This window comes from Malus sylvestris, chromosome 10 (genome assembly GCF_916048215.2).
Source record: "Malus sylvestris chromosome 10, drMalSylv7.2, whole genome shotgun sequence".
Taxonomy (NCBI): domain Eukaryota; kingdom Viridiplantae; phylum Streptophyta; class Magnoliopsida; order Rosales; family Rosaceae; genus Malus; species Malus sylvestris.
Genome location: NC_062269.1, coordinates 5777358 through 5793126, shown reverse-complemented (window position 1 = coordinate 5793126; position 15769 = coordinate 5777358). Strand labels below are relative to the sequence as shown.

Below are 15769 nucleotides of genomic sequence, written 5' to 3'. Positions count from 1 at the left end.
AAATGATAAATGAGTAAACGGGTATTAAACGGTTACGGTTAAATAGGTATGCGGTCATGGGTATGGTTAACCGTTTATAAACGGTTATGGGTATGGGTATAACCGTTTAAGCAAATACCCAACGGTAAACGGTTATGCGGATATGAGCATAAACGGTTATCGGTAAATTAACCGCGGTTACCTGCCGCATAACCATTGCCCATCCCAAGCTCCAATATAGTCAACCTGTACTCCTCTCATGAAAAAATATACGAGAGAAAAAACATTATACATGGAGGAGCGGCATGATTACTTTTCGTAAGCGCTAATAAAAAGAATCGAAACAATAATGAAAACTCAAATGCTCTTCTTCATTATACAAAGCTAAAGATTTAGGGGTTCAACCTTGACGTCTTTTATGACGAACATAAAACCTTGACAGAAATAAATACAAGAAAAGAAGAAAAAGTGCGACTAAATATATCCTGCTTACGCTTGGATGCATACGGTATTGATTTTTTTTCTTAAGAAGTTAAGAGGTAGGGCAAGCAAATCAATGGAAGGCAACAACAGGAGCTCTTGCATTTTTGTTCGATGGAAGATCGGGTGGCGGAGACGGTAGCATAAAGAGAGCCAATATTCCACTTGCGACGGCAGCAACCGCGCCGGCGACAAATGCCGGTAAATTACCACCTCCAAACAAATCATCCCACGGTCCACTTACGACGGATACAAACATCTGCAAGTTCAATATTTTAGTAATTAACTATGTAGTTAATTTGAATTAAAATGTAAGATAACATGTATTTTTTCAAGGAAATTTTACTAAAGAGATGAAATTAGGGAAGCATTACGTACCTGTGGTACGACAATTGCAAGATTTAGAACTCCCAAAGAAAGCCCTGTTTTAATTTAAAGATAGAAAATAGGAGAATTCAGAAAATATTAATCACCAAAACATAATGATTTGTCAGGTTTTGGAAAATTAGTATAATTAATACGTCTAAAAATTAAGTTAAATAACCTTGGCCTGCACCAGAATTGCTGGAAAATATGGATGCCAGAGCAAAGGGAATACTGTACGTCACCTGTGTAAAGATAACAAAAAACATGATTAGGTGGTAGGTAAAATTCCAACATGATGCTCTCTCTAGATCCTTTTAGTGAGGATCCTGAAGATTCGTAAATCGTGTACGTTTATCGTATATCGTACGATTAATTTTTATCAAGTATTATTTATATTTAATTTTAAATAAAAATATTTAAAATAAATTTTGATCGCACGATGTACGATAAACGAACACGATTCACGGATCCTCAGAATCCTTACAAAAAAAATCCCACAAGGGTCAGAACTCGTTAAAATTAGCAGAGGTCAATGAATATTCCTTAATTGTCACATCACATATGGATGGATTTATTTAAATGTAAAAATGAATTGCATCTAACTTTCACTTTGCCTTCAACTGATTAAATGCTTGAGAATTATGAAAAGTTGTTTTGTTCAATTTAATTTTGAGATGGGGAAATTTGTTGATTAAAAGGAGAGATTTAATTTGTTCAAAACACGAATACATACGTTATATGTCATTATATAAGTGAAAATAAATAAATAATTTTGGAAAAAAAAAAAAAAAAACTTTTCTCAACTTACATGATAAGGTATGACTTATTCTCCCGTATTCCGAACACGTTAAAAAAAAAATCTTCGAAATAAAGGAGTTGAATAACATGGGATGTGGGCCTTGACAAAAAGAAAAACGTGGGAATTGTACCGACAAATACAAAACAGGAAAAGTGAACTATTATCGATGAAAAGGATGGGATCGAAAAGAACGAGGAAAAAAAGGTAGATGCTGCCGGAGAAGATTAATTTGTATGATATGACCAAGGTATAAAATATTGATGATATCGGAAATATCAGTAGTCTAAAAATACGAAAATTTAGATGGAAATATCGGGATATTATCGATATCGATAAAAATTGAATAAAAACCACATAAATTGTAAGAAAAACTTGGGAAATTTTTATTGAAACTTTGCATAATATTTATTTAGTCAATTATCTATTAGTTTATCACAAAAAATTAGAAGGAAATGCATTGCATGATAGATATAACTAATTTAAGTTGATTATATAGCGAGCTGGCAAACATTGTGAGTATAGAAAATATGTAGTAATTAATGAAAGAAGTTTAAACACACCATACTTATTTATATACAATGAATTAGTAGAATATTTTACACTTTATATTATACAAGGTCTAAAATATCGATGTTATCGGAAATATCGGTAGTCCAAAAAAATATCGGTAGTCCAAAAACACGGAAATTTTGATGGAAATATCGAGATATTATGGATATTTTAGACCATGGTTATGACTAGTCTGTGACATGACGTGAATAAAACATTTTTTCATATTTTTATTTTATAAATATGAGATGCATTTTAAAGATATTTGCGTTATATAAGTCATTTCCATATTAGCGGTAGAAAGAATAATCACGCACATAATTAATCAATCCCCTTAAATTATGAAAAATTAATTTGTAAAATAAAACCGCAATTGCGGAGTTGTTCAAAGAAGCAAAATAGTTTTCCTTATCCTAGTAAATGTTCCTAGTAAATGCATGATGAAACCCTTTCTGCATGCACTAAAAGACTTCGGATAAAAACAAACGAAAACGCCTACTGAATACGATAACAGATAACACTTTGGTTCTTGAAAAACAGGACAAAAATATGTTACCACAAAAAATTAAACGGTAAAACAATGAAACTAATTAGTCCCCAAGCTCCCAAGTGAAAATCTGTTTTTTTTTTTTTTTTTGTCGAATGAAAATCTGTTCTAATTAATAAATAATTATTTGGTATCAGATATCTTTTTTTTTCCTTTTGTGTAAGAAATTGGTTGTGAAATTAATTAAGAAATAATAAAACGTGTAAAAAAGATTTGCAGACTTACCGCTAGAGGAATGCCAAGCACGGCGAACAGAGACAATGCGCCGGCCTTGATACCGGCAGGTGGCGGAGGTGGCTCAACTCCGATGTGACCGTGTCGGCTGGCCTCAGCCAATTTAGTGATTAAAACAGTCAAGGCCATGCAGACGGCGAGCAAGAAGTTGACAATAGCCCACAATCTCTTGACCCCACCAACCCAACGGCCGAGATGCTCGACCCCGAGAGACATGAACCCCAAAACGACAGAGTTTAACAAGAGGCCGAGCGAACCGGCCCTCACCCCCAAATCGTACAGTCGCCCTTTACGGACCTGGCCGCCGTACACCTCCTTTCCCATCCAGTCAGTGTCGAACAGCAAGAACGGGAACCACGCAATCCAGTTCAGACACGTCACCAGAAGCAACACCAGCATTGGCCTCTGCAACTCCTTGAATGCCCCAATCATTTGACCAAAAAAGGGCACCTTCGGAGTTGTCGTTGACTCCTCCTCCGGCTCGTCTGGAGCGACGTCGGCGGGGGTTTCCTTGACGATGGTGAGGGCCAATACGGTGAGGGTGATGAGGAGGGCGATGGAGAGGAAGAAGCAGCTCTTGAGATTGGCGCAGTAGATGTCGCAGGCTTTGGTCTTGGTGAAGGGGAACATTTTGTGGAGGTTGTTGTAGGCCCCAGCGGCGTAACCTAGGACGTTTCCGACAGCCATAAAGAAGGCGAACAGCGCGTTGGAAGTCCGCATTCTCTTCGGGTCGGATCCCGAGATGTCGGCGAGGAGGGCCCTGCATGGCCCTTGCAGCGTGTTGTTGGCGACGTCGAGGATCCAGAAACCGACCACGAAGACGGAGACGGCACGGGGCTTGGTGGCCTTCTCAAGGGAGTCGCCGGTGAGGTGTCCAAGATCAGCAGCGTAGCCAATGAGGAAGACGGCGACGGCGACGAGGGCTGAGCCAGCAGCGATGAAGGGGCGACGGCGTCCAAAGCGGGAAGTGCAACGGTCGCTGTGATAGCCGACGATGGGCTGGACGAGCAAGCCGGAGATGGGGCCGCAAAGCCAGATGAAGGCAGCCCAGGTGTGGGGGACGCCGAGGAGCTGGACGTAGGGGGTGAGGAGGGAGAGTTGTAGGGCCCATCCAAATTGGACTCCGGCGGCAATGGAGGCGACGAGGATGATTTTTTTCAGCGGGCTTGCCTGCTGCTCCTGCTCGGCGTGAGGATTCTTGTTGGCGTTTTCAACTTCCATGGCTGGATGGCAGGACACACTTTCTGTCTTCGTGACTATCTTTCTCTCTTTTTCTATGTCGATGTCGCTCTGTTGGGGAAACGGAAAACTAATCCTTCTAGAGAGAGAGAGAGAGAGAGAGAGAGAGAGAGAGAGAGAGAGAGTAGTTATGAAGAGTGTTGTGATGACTTGTCTGGAATTTATTGAGGTGGTGATGGCGGTGTTTGCATGGAGGAGGAGGAGGCAACTGGTGAAAGATGGAGATGGGCTTATCCGTTTGGAGTTGAATGCTATTGAGTCAGTCAGTCTCTCCCTCTCTCTGAGTCGTGAAATTCATTGAATAATTGATGCCAAGTGTAGAAAACTGCCTTTCTCACTCACTTTTTACTTCTTCTTTTTTCCCGAAAGGTATCCTCTCCCTTTCTCCTAACCGACAAGACTTGGTTTGGTGTCAGCAAGTCAGCAAGTCAAACCTCACATTCAATTATTTCCTCCTTTTTCTTTTCTTTCATTAATATATTTCTTTTTGAGAAGCGTACAATATTCATTTATGGATAAAAGCATAGACTAAAATATCCATAATATTCCGATATTTTCATCGAAATTTTTATGTTTTTGGACTACCGATATTTTTTTGAACTACCGATATTTCCGATATCATCGATATTTTAGACCTTGCTAAGTCACTCATGTATTTTACCATGCAATGTATAAAGTGTAAAATATTGTACTAATTCATCATATATAAATGATTATGGTGTGTTTAAACTTCTTTCATTAATTACTACATATTTTATACACTCACAATGTTTGCCAGCTCGCTATATAATCAACTTAAATCAGTTATATCTATCATGCAATGCATTTCTTTCTAATTTTTTGTGATAAACTAATAGATAATTGACTAAATAAACATCCTGCAAAGTTTCAATAAAAATTTCCAAGTTTTTCTTACAATTTCCGTGGTTTTTATTCAATTTTTATTGATAACGATAATATCCCGATATTTCCATCGAAATTTCTGTGTTTTTGGATTACCGATATTTCCGATATTATCGATATTTTATACCTTGGATAAAAGAACGTACAAGAGAACACGGTGCGATTCGTTACAAAATTGGCACTTGAGTTTTATATTTTTGTAATTTAGAAATCTTAAGTTCAATTTTTTCTGTTATTTAATATTATAATTTAGTGGTATATTTTTTTACTTATAAGTGAGAAATCTTAGGTTTAATTTTTGTCAAAGATGAATTTGAGCTACATTATTGTTAACCCATTTTAAGGCTAAACCCATTATCCTTCCTTTTAGTGTAGATAATATTATTTGTTCAAACAAAAAAAAAGTTCGATACTAAATTATTTTTATAAACTTGTGTGACCTAGTCCAATCTCTCACCTCTTCTTTAGTATAAATAATATAGTTGTATTCAAAATATATAACAACATAAAATGTTATACTATCCTCCGTTAAAACATTACAGATCACACTGGGTTCTTCAAACCAAAAACAAAATACACCAAAATATATAACGCCATAGGAGAAAAATAATTTTTCATTGGATATTTTTCTAAAGGGAAAATTAGGTTCACATCCTTCTTTTTTTTACTTTATTGATTAGAATTCTATTCATTTTCAATTTTTGATCAAGGTCCTTGGGTATTAATAACATCATTAATTATTTGAATAATAAAATATTTTTATTTTTAAATATATTCCTTTAGTGTTAAAAATGTTACAATTAGTATATTTATATTTATGGCTAAATTTTTTATCATATATTTTTATTTTTAGTTTGTACGTATTTTTAATTTGCAAATATTTTTTAATTTGTACCAATTTTCTTTTCATTTTTAATTTGTACCCATATATTAGTTTCTTTTTGTGCCCAATTTTTTAAAGTTTTATTTGTGTTTGTACCCATGTGTATACCATCATGTGACATTGTATATTTAATCAATGATAGAAAATTACATATGGTATATTTATGTTTTATGCCTAAACTTTGTATCATATATTTATATTTTTAGTTTGTACCCACTTTTAATTTGCAACATTTTTTTTTTAAATTTGTAGTATTTTCGTTTTAGTTTTATTTTGTACCCATGTATTAATTTCTTTTAGCACCTATATTTAAAAAAAAATTATTTGCACTCAAATTTTTTTAATCTTTTATCTGTACCCTAATTTATTTATAATATATTCATTCTTCTTTATTAATGTACCTCTTTGTTATATGTGAAATGTACATATTTTTTTGTAAAATGTACCAATTTTTTTAACACTATGGATACATTCTTTTGCCATTAAGTATTTCTTATTTTTACATAGTTTTTATCCATTTATTAAATCAAAATGTTTGAATTTTTTTTATTGTAACCGTTTCTAATAGTATTATAATGAGGGATTTTAAATTTATAGGATTATAAATCTCATAAAATATCAAACAATTAATGTCAAAACTATAAAAATATAAATATTAATAGTAATATAATGAGGTGTACAAAGTCAAGAGACTTTGATCAAACTTTGAATACTATTAAGGTTTTAATCAAAGAATGTTAAGGATTAGGGACCGCATCCAAAGTATCCATTTTCTAAACCTGAGATTCAATAATTAAATGTCTTTCATGATTATTCAACCCATTTAATGTTCTGCCACTTGGTACTACAGTCCAATGATATTTATCTTCATTGGTAGATAAGAGGTCTTAGGTTTGATTCTCGACACATGTGAATTTGAACCACATATTGGTAGTCCATTATGAGGCTTAACTCACTTTCCACCCCTTTAGTGAAGATAATATCGTTTGTTTAGAAAAAGAAAAAAAAACCCGTTTAATGTTAATTACAAATGTACACATTAAACATAATTTTTGCATCAAATAAAAGGATCAAATTAAATTTATTTTTAAATTATTTTTTATTAGGGCTAGGGAGATAAGTTCCAAACTTTACAATAATAGGAGAGGGGAAGTTTCGAAGCCGGACGCATGAATAAAAACTCAACACCTTATCCACTAGGATAAATTAACTTTTTATTTCATGTTAAATTGTGTCATTCTCATGTTAAGCCGCTTGACCAAAAACTCAAACTATTTAATAATCATAACACGAACACAAACTGTTTAATAGCAGTGCTAAAAATAGATTCAAGAACAACATTTTCGGTAAATTAATTTTAAAAGTCAAGAGTACTTCTAATAAAGTGATATATTATTAAACAATAATACAATGCAATGTGACATTTTACAAACGTCTCACAACTCTTTACTTGTAAATGAAATCGGTTAATAAAATTAAATAATACAATTGGCGTATTACAAAACGGCTTTGCAATTGTCCCGCATAACACATGTACAAAAGAAAAAGCTGAAAACTTAATACAAAATTTCATATTTTTGAAAAATTTATAAAATAAATAAATACGAAAAATGCTAATCCAATGCAAATCAAGTTCTATATATATAATAAAAAATCAAAGATAATGCAAATGAAATCGGAAATATATAACGCACAGCAAAACTATCATAACTTGGAAATATCACATGCATAATTACATATCAATTATATATTCTTCTTCAGAACAATTATATAAATTTTCTAGCATGCCGAAACGAAAAAAAGAAAAGAAAAGGCAGTTAGGTATATATGCTGAACTGCTGAGCTGAGCATGCATTGTGGTCAATGGAGGAATGCTCGTGAGGGACACTGGGGTGGTGGTGAAGTTCCTTTGACCTTGACGTACTACGTTATCCATATCATCTGTGAGAGATTAAAGCTCCCGAACCCCAAAAATTGTTGCAAAAGCAATTAAAAATCCGCAGAGATCTGTAAGTAACTTTGGAAGAGATGACCCGCCTGACTTGAATTGCTGTTACCCTCCTCATTGGATCATCATATTACATTGGCTGATTTATGACTCGAACATTTCGTTGTGTGTGTATATATAGAGTAATGCTTGAGAGACTTCATTTATAAACAAAATTTATAAATTAAATGATATATCACTTATAGAAAATGAGTACGTTTATCAATGCTTAAGTAATAATCCAGTCATTAACTTCTATTTCTTTTAGTTTACAAAATTTTGTCTACAAATTTAGTCTTTCTAGCATTACTCATATATATAATTGCTTTGGAAGATGTGATACTACTTATTTCTGGGGACCAACCTCATATCATATCCATTAATTTGTTGAAACCATGCATGCATATTCCTTTACTTCAAGGACATAAATTAGAGTTCAGATTTTCTTTTTTCTATTTTGTTTCTTTCAGTCAAGGCATGTCATTAGTGAAAGAAAGATTTAGGCCAACGGAGGGAAAAATAAATCTCAAAAAGTTAGATATAAGAGGGATTAGAATGCAGTGCATGAGCATTTGTTTGGACCCAAATTTACAATATCGGCCCGTGCAGTGGCGAAGCCAGGAATTGACTGGGGGAGGGGCGAAGTTAAAAGATTGCAAGGTTCAAAAAAATAGCAACAACCAAATCCTTACACCCTTAATCTTTGAAGGATGATTTAAGTATTGTTTTTTATAGTATCGTTTCATTATGTAACTGTAAAATGGAAAGGAAAAAAAATTCTTACACTCTTAATCCTAGAGTAGATTATACTAATATGCATAATAATTAATCCAACCAACAATTCAATTAAACAATACCAATAAGCATACAAATTATTCAATAAATAAATATTCAATTCAACTAATCATATGAAATAATCAAGAATTTTAATTTTAATTTTCACCCAAAAAATACATTTTAATTTCATATCAATAATCATAGAATCAGATTAATAATCAATAATCAATAACCAATAACCATATTAGTGCATTACCATATAATTCTATACCTATCAAACAAAATTTGTATTAAATAATTAATTAGGGTTAGGGATTGTAAATTTAAGAATTAAAAAAATTTACCTTTGAAGGCTGAAGCCGGCGGCTCAGGCGCTCAGCGGCTAGAGAAGTGGAAGAGAGTGGCTGGAAGATTGACTATCCAATTGGAATTAAAAAATATTTTTTATGTTGCTGATGGGACTTGGGGTTGCTGACATTCTGTGCTCTCTGGCAGAAAGGTTGAAAAAAACAAAAGGGAGAAGGACACGGCAGCACTGAGGTCTGAGTGGTTAGAGGGATTGAGAGCGAAATGGAACATGCGGTCCCCCAAGATATATATTTTTTATTTTGAAAAGTACAAAACGGCAGGCGCTATTTCAATTATTCTTTCATTTTTTTTTACCAGAACCAAAACGACGTCGTTTTGGTCTGGATGTTTAAAAAAAAAATTTCAAACTCAGTCTGCTGCTGCGCGCAGCAAACCCAGACATCACAAAAGCAGGGACAGCTGAACCAGTGGGTTTTCCGACGAGGGGAGGGGCTGACCCAGAGATCCAGTCCTATTTTCCGGCGAGGGGGGTGGCGGCCGCCACTCCTCGCCCTCACGTGGCTTCGCCACTGGGCCCGTGTAATCAAGGTCGTTGAGTAAGCATAGTTCTCAACCGTCGGATGAAAAAGTGGAGATAATTTTTGTTATTGTTAAAGGATAGTATTATGGTTTTTATCATAATAATTATCTATTAATATGAATTATCTTGACATATTCTTAAACGGGATGGATAGGATGCAGATTATATACCCAAGCAAGCGGTACAGTTCAAATTGATTTGGGATATCTGGCATGTGGTGGTGGTGACAGATTGACAAGTAGTCAGAAATGAATTTAAAATGATTTGAAATTCATTAAATGGGATCAGGATGCATGGATGGGTGCTGGAATTATATGTGACAAGAAAAGAAAGCCTAGCTAGGCTAGGTTTTTAATTACGATGGGATAAGTCAAGATGGGCTTTTATTATCTTTGAAGAATCAACCATCTGAAGATAGGCTTTAGCACCTATGTCGCGGATCAGTCATTTTTACGAGTTTGAGTTTCAGTCGGTTTCTGCTTATTATCCAGGCCGTGCCAAACAGAAAATATGTTCCTATAAATACAGATGTCGTGCAACGGAAAAGCCCCTCCAACTCAACACACAAACTGCCCTGCGCAAACCCGTGCTCTACGCGAAACCTCTCAACAACCTTGAGATTTTTATTTTCTTTTTTGCCAACACATCTTCAATTTGGATAAACAGCACTGTCGCCGTAGAATCAGCTGACCGCGAAGCACCTTCAGTTTAGATAAACAGCACTACGTCAAGGTCGACTGGTTATCTATCCAAGTCTCGGTCGAGAAAGGTTTTCGAATCCTTATTGGCAAAGGTCATCTCATGAACCTTCTCAGCGAATTGAGGTGTTACGAATCACTAGACTCGATGCATTGAATGCCGAGTTATTTTATGATTGGATACTCACAAGTTGGATTTAGAGTTCGGCATTCTGACGGCCGAACCACATTTACGATTAAGACGTACATCTGCTTTGAATACTTGTGTCCATATAGTCTAGTGTCGATTTGGCGTGCTTATACTCTTACGAATATAATCACCGTGACCGAATCCGACACCGACGATTTGTGAACTTCGTAGAACTAGCAGCCTTGTCTTCAGGCTTTAGAACTCGAAGGCCGAGACGTGTTCATTCCTTGGCCGCAATCGTAAGATCGAGAATTTAGCAGCGCATCCGACACAACATCAACATAATTTACTCCTCGGCCGAGCTCAGCCGACGAGTTGGCTCGCCCGCATGCAACCGAAAGACGTAGTTTGCTCATTAGTTACTCAGCCTGTGCGCCATGTAAGCTTAGTAGTTTTTAGGGTCAACGGCATTACAAAGACATGTGAGTGAAATTTGTAAAAAACTACTTGGTAGGAGTTATTTGTAATGATCATGTAATTGATTTCTAATCTCTCATATCTAATGTTTTATAGTGCATATTTTTCTTAATTTAATTTGCATAAACATCTTGAAACTTAGAAGTCGCTAACACAAACAAATGTTTTTTAAATCCTTAAAATATTACAAAAAACTTAATTACTATTTTATTGAACATTAGCTTCCTACTGGAAAATAACCCCTTGACTTTATTCAAGAAGAGAGAAAAAAAAAATAATAATCTCTTTTTTGATCGATAAAGAAATTATTCTCCTCCAACAAATTAAAAAGAAGGAAGGAGGAGAAATTATTCTGCTGACTATTATATATATTATAGTAGTACGTAGTGCCATACCTTGGTTTCCCTTTGTCGATCTGTTTATATTCTGAGCCCATGCAGAAAGGGGGAAGTACGTACCTGGCATGGAATGTATTCTTTGCCGGCAAATGAGCAGAAGCATGCCAGCATGTATTCACGTCGGCCAAAAACCGAAAACTAAAAAGAACAAATTGAACCGAAAGCTATTGGTTCGATTCCAGTTTCAGTAGCTTTCAAATCAAACTAAACCGAACCGATTCGAATAGTCTGTCCCTTTCATACACCCACCAAATTGTTGTCGTTTTATGGTATGATATGACCTAAACGCTTCACTCTCCTCTTCGCTCTCACTGCGCACGCCTCCTCTCCTCAATTTGTCGCGTCTTCATTTTTCAAAGGACGGACGTGCCAACACAGTAACACACAGGGTTTTATCAACAGTGCGTCAAAGTGGGTCAGTTGACCCCTTGGTCGCTAGAAAATTAGCTGGGAAGTCTCTCGCTTGACCCTGTGATCATCTGGACGGCCGGCATTTTGTGCACACTATGTGTTTGATAAAATGCTCTATCCAAAACTAGGCAGCAACAGGAGTTGTGCAGCGCCCAGCACCGCAAGATTCTATTTTAAACACCTGGCCAAAACGACGCTGTTTTGATCCAAATTAAAAAAAAAAAACCAAAATACAAAAAACACAAGTTTGTCCTCTCCTCTGTGTCCATAAAATAAATCAAATGCTGGATGGAAAAAACCGGCTCATTATTAGATTTAAACATATTGTAAGTTGACTATATTATTTCTACAAGGGAGGAGAAACTTACAATTGAAATCAGTTACTTATGACTTCATCATTTGGTTTCTCAAGGTCAGATTATTCTAACATTTAGAATATGAAGAATCGTTATGAACAATTGTAGCTTATAATATTTTTTTCTTAAATTTTGTATGAATGTTTCGTTTAACTTGTCATTGTTATTTCCTAATAAATTCTTTTTAATCACGTTTACATCTTTGACGCCGTAGTGTGAAAATCTTGAACCCACCCACCACGAGTAACACGTTTTTGTGTCTATTCTATTACAACAAAAAAAGAATCTTATCTGATTGGATCCGACTCTAACATTTGGTTTAATATCCAAATGAGTTGAAATTGGACAAGAACGTCAACGGCTGTCACGTCGTAAATCAAATCGGGGTCACGAGAAAGCATAGCGTCGGAGCCACGTAAGAACCAGGAACTCGTACAAAACTTCCACTTCTTTATCTTCTTAATATAACGAAATATTTTACATTAATAAGAAAAGGAATTCGATTAAGCTATAGAATAAAAAATTTATTTTAGTATCAAATTTACTATTTAAAGGATTCGAATCTAAAACCACCAATCGTAATACTGGCAACTCAACCACTTTTTAAATTGTCTGAACTCTACTGAAGGTGCAACATTCCGTCAAAAGTAAGGTCTACTTGCTGCTTTGAGCGTGACTATATGTTTTCAAAGTTATAACACTTTAGTCTTGTCCTTAAGTTTATGCTATAATTTTCTTAATGCTAAATGTCACGTGAAATCTCTAAATTTTGCTACAGTTATAATTATCCATGCTAATGCCTCTACTCACGGAGTATTCATTTACACTTATAACTAAGATCATCTTCAAATGAAATATCAAATTTTAAACGTAAAATTTAAATTTGAAGGCTTATGTGACACATTGATCTTTTTTTTTTAATTTTGTTCTCCAATCGATATGTTAATTTTTATTACATTATTTGCTTTTTATAGTTGTTTAGTATTTTAAAACAAAAGATAAGTATAAAAATTATGAAAAGCATTTATTAATTACTAAAAATAGATTTGAAGCTGTTGTCAAATTTGACAACAACTTCCTCTGCTGCCCTTTCTAGCTGGTTTGGTATTGCTGTGCTTTGAAAAAAAAACTGCTTCTGTTGTGCTGTGAGAATAAGTAACTATGAAATAAAGCAGCATAGTGTTTGGTAAACTTTTTTTGTAGAAGTGCTTTTGAAAGAAAAAAAAACAGTATGATAGTGTTTGGTAAACTTTTATGTAAAACAGTTGTAACTGTGTGAAATGACCAAAAAGGTATAATACCAGATGTGCTATGACAAGCCACGACGTCGTTTGCTAGTAACCTTCTCCTTCCTCATCTTCTCCTTCTGCACAGTCTTTGAAAATGGGACCCACCTCCTCACCTCTTTCGTCGACCGTGACCCTTCTCTCAAATCCCTCCTCTTCTGCCTCAACCTCGCTGGCGTCGGGAATACCAACCACCGCTTTCCCAGATCTCTAGCCGAGTCCCCTTCTCCGATCTTTCTCCGCTGCCGACATCACCCATTTCTTCACCTCACCCGTGTCGGAACATTAGACGATGATTTCTTCTCCGGCGATGACGACGACGCTCGCTCCCTCTTCGGCCCCAATTAGATCGCCCCAATCCTCATTTTCTCCTCCTCCCCTCACTCCACCTCCAAATTAGGGTTTAATGGAACTTATGGGACTAGGGTTTCTGAAATTATGCGCTCCAGCCTCACGTTCAAGGCTGAGAAATTCACCATTTCTGATGACAGAGCTAGCGGCAGAGATGGTGATGGAGAAAGCAATGAAGGGGAGGAGAAATGCGGCGACGAAGAAATGGACGATCGGGCTATCAATTTGCAATTCTTGATCAACGGATTGGAGCTGGGTCGCCGGGACGTGGCGACGTTGTTCTTCCTCCTGAAAGTGTGAGGAATCAAACTTTGAAAATAAGCCACTTTTTGAAGCTGCTTTTTGCAGCTTCCACTTTTTAGCTTTTTTTCATCTGAAACTTTGAAAAAAAAAAAAACTAGTTTGGAGTGTTTACCAAACACCAAAAACTCTCCCAACTTTTTTTCATACCAGCTTTTTTTTTTTTTTTTTAAATCACTCAACCCCAAACCATACCTTCATGTCATGCCACATAGGAATTGACATTTCGGTTGGCAAAGACTAATCATGTTTTTTTTTACCGTTATTGTTGATATAGACTTTTTGACATCTCCTTTGGAGATGCTCTAATACATTCTAAGTTTAATTTCTATTTTTGGCTAATTTGACACCAAATTGTAATTTTATCCAAAACAGTTTTTTTTCGAACTATTCAACTCCTTTTCATAACTTCTCAACCTTTTTTTTATATATAGGAAAGGGATTCTCTCCTAAGTCCTTCCTCTGAAATTTAATCAAACAGCTACAAACAAGGGCTTACTTTAAAAGTTAAAATAACTTTAGCCGTTGGATCAAATTTCAACAATCCAAATTTTCGAACTTGGTGGATTAGGAGAAAGTGATCCGGAGAGGATCCCTTTCCTTTTTTATATATGAACCCTCGGTTTCTCATTAGTCTAACTAAAACAAAGGTGTATCTCTGTACAAATTGACAAGAAAAGAAGTTTCAACACCACTTATTTTTCAGTTTGTTTAGTAACTTTCACATAGCTTTTTTTCATCAAAAAAAATCTATGCTTTTTCAAAAGGGTTGTTATCACGAATGACTCGTGAAATGACCTATCTTACTAAGATTGTTTCTAAAATTGAAAATGTAAAAATGAAATGGGTATCAAAATCAATGTGGCCCTTTCACAATTCTGTAAAAAAAATCTGTTATGTTTTGATCGAACATGTATATAAGTCCCACAAATTTGATAAAATATCATCATGTGGATAAATGATTCAAAATAAAGAAATAATTTGATCATCTATCGTAGCTCTGCAGTTTGATTGTTAATTTTTTTATTATTTGTTATTATTTCAGAATTTAAAATTAACTAATTTTTTACATTTTAATCCACATGACAATATTTAACTAGACTTGTGATTTAATTTGTTTTACATCAGCACATAACAAACTTTTGACAAAATTGTAACGAAATGATCACATTAATTTGCGATACCTATTTTTAGGGACTATATTGATCAATTTTTAATTTCAGGAATCATCTTGATAAGATAGGTTAATTTCAGAGACAATTTATGATAAAAATCTTTTTTTTTTTAAATTAAACAGCTATGCAATTAACCTAGTGTAGGCCTCCACAAACAGCACTACCATCAAATTTAGCAACAACCAATCAAGGGCGCCAAATAATGAGACAAACCACATTTCAGTTGAAAAGTCCAAAAGAGAACCCGAAACACAAACCATGTGATAGTAAGTTTTTCAGAAAATTAAAGTGAGATGATAAATTAATAATTTTAAAAAATTAATATGATAAATCGACAGATTGAATGACATTTCAAAACCTTTACCTTCTTTAAATCATGTGTGAATGTTTACGATGTTTACGAGTTATTTGTGATTTATTGTTAGAATTTTTTTTAGCTAAAATGGTTCCTGAATCGATAGAATTAGTCCATAAGTTTGTCCACTGTTAATTATTTTGGTTATTATGTGAAAAATCTCCGTTAAATAAGACCAAAATAATAGAAATACCCTCAAA

At 34.9% G+C, this 15769-nt stretch overlaps 1 protein-coding gene across 1 annotated transcript; it reads right to left on the bottom strand.

Annotated features, from left to right (window-relative positions):
- Window positions 1–329: 329 nt before the first annotated feature.
- Window positions 330–4517, bottom strand: LOC126587434 (sucrose transport protein-like). The gene is made up of 4 exons (XM_050252503.1): window positions 2946–4517; window positions 1004–1067; window positions 838–881; window positions 330–718 (listed from the first exon to the last, which is right to left on the bottom strand). Exons 1-4 carry the CDS (start codon window positions 4173–4175, stop codon window positions 533–535), a joined length of 1524 nt encoding a protein of 507 aa, XP_050108460.1. The 5' UTR covers window positions 4176–4517; the 3' UTR covers window positions 330–532.
- Window positions 4518–15769: the final 11252 nt, after the last annotated feature.

Excerpts from the sequence above, each read along its gene's own strand:
- LOC126587434 (XM_050252503.1), bottom strand. The coding sequence starts at position 4,175 with ATGGAAGTTGAAAACGCCAACAAGAATCCTCACGCCGAGCAGGAGCAG. Across the intron at positions 1,068-2,945 it reads TGCTTGGCATTCCTCTAGCG|GTGACGTACAGTATTCCCTT; the intron begins GTAAGTCTGCAA and ends ATCTTTACACAG. Across the intron at positions 719-837 it reads TTGCAATTGTCGTACCACAG|ATGTTTGTATCCGTCGTAAG; the intron begins GTACGTAATGCT and ends TTGAACTTGCAG.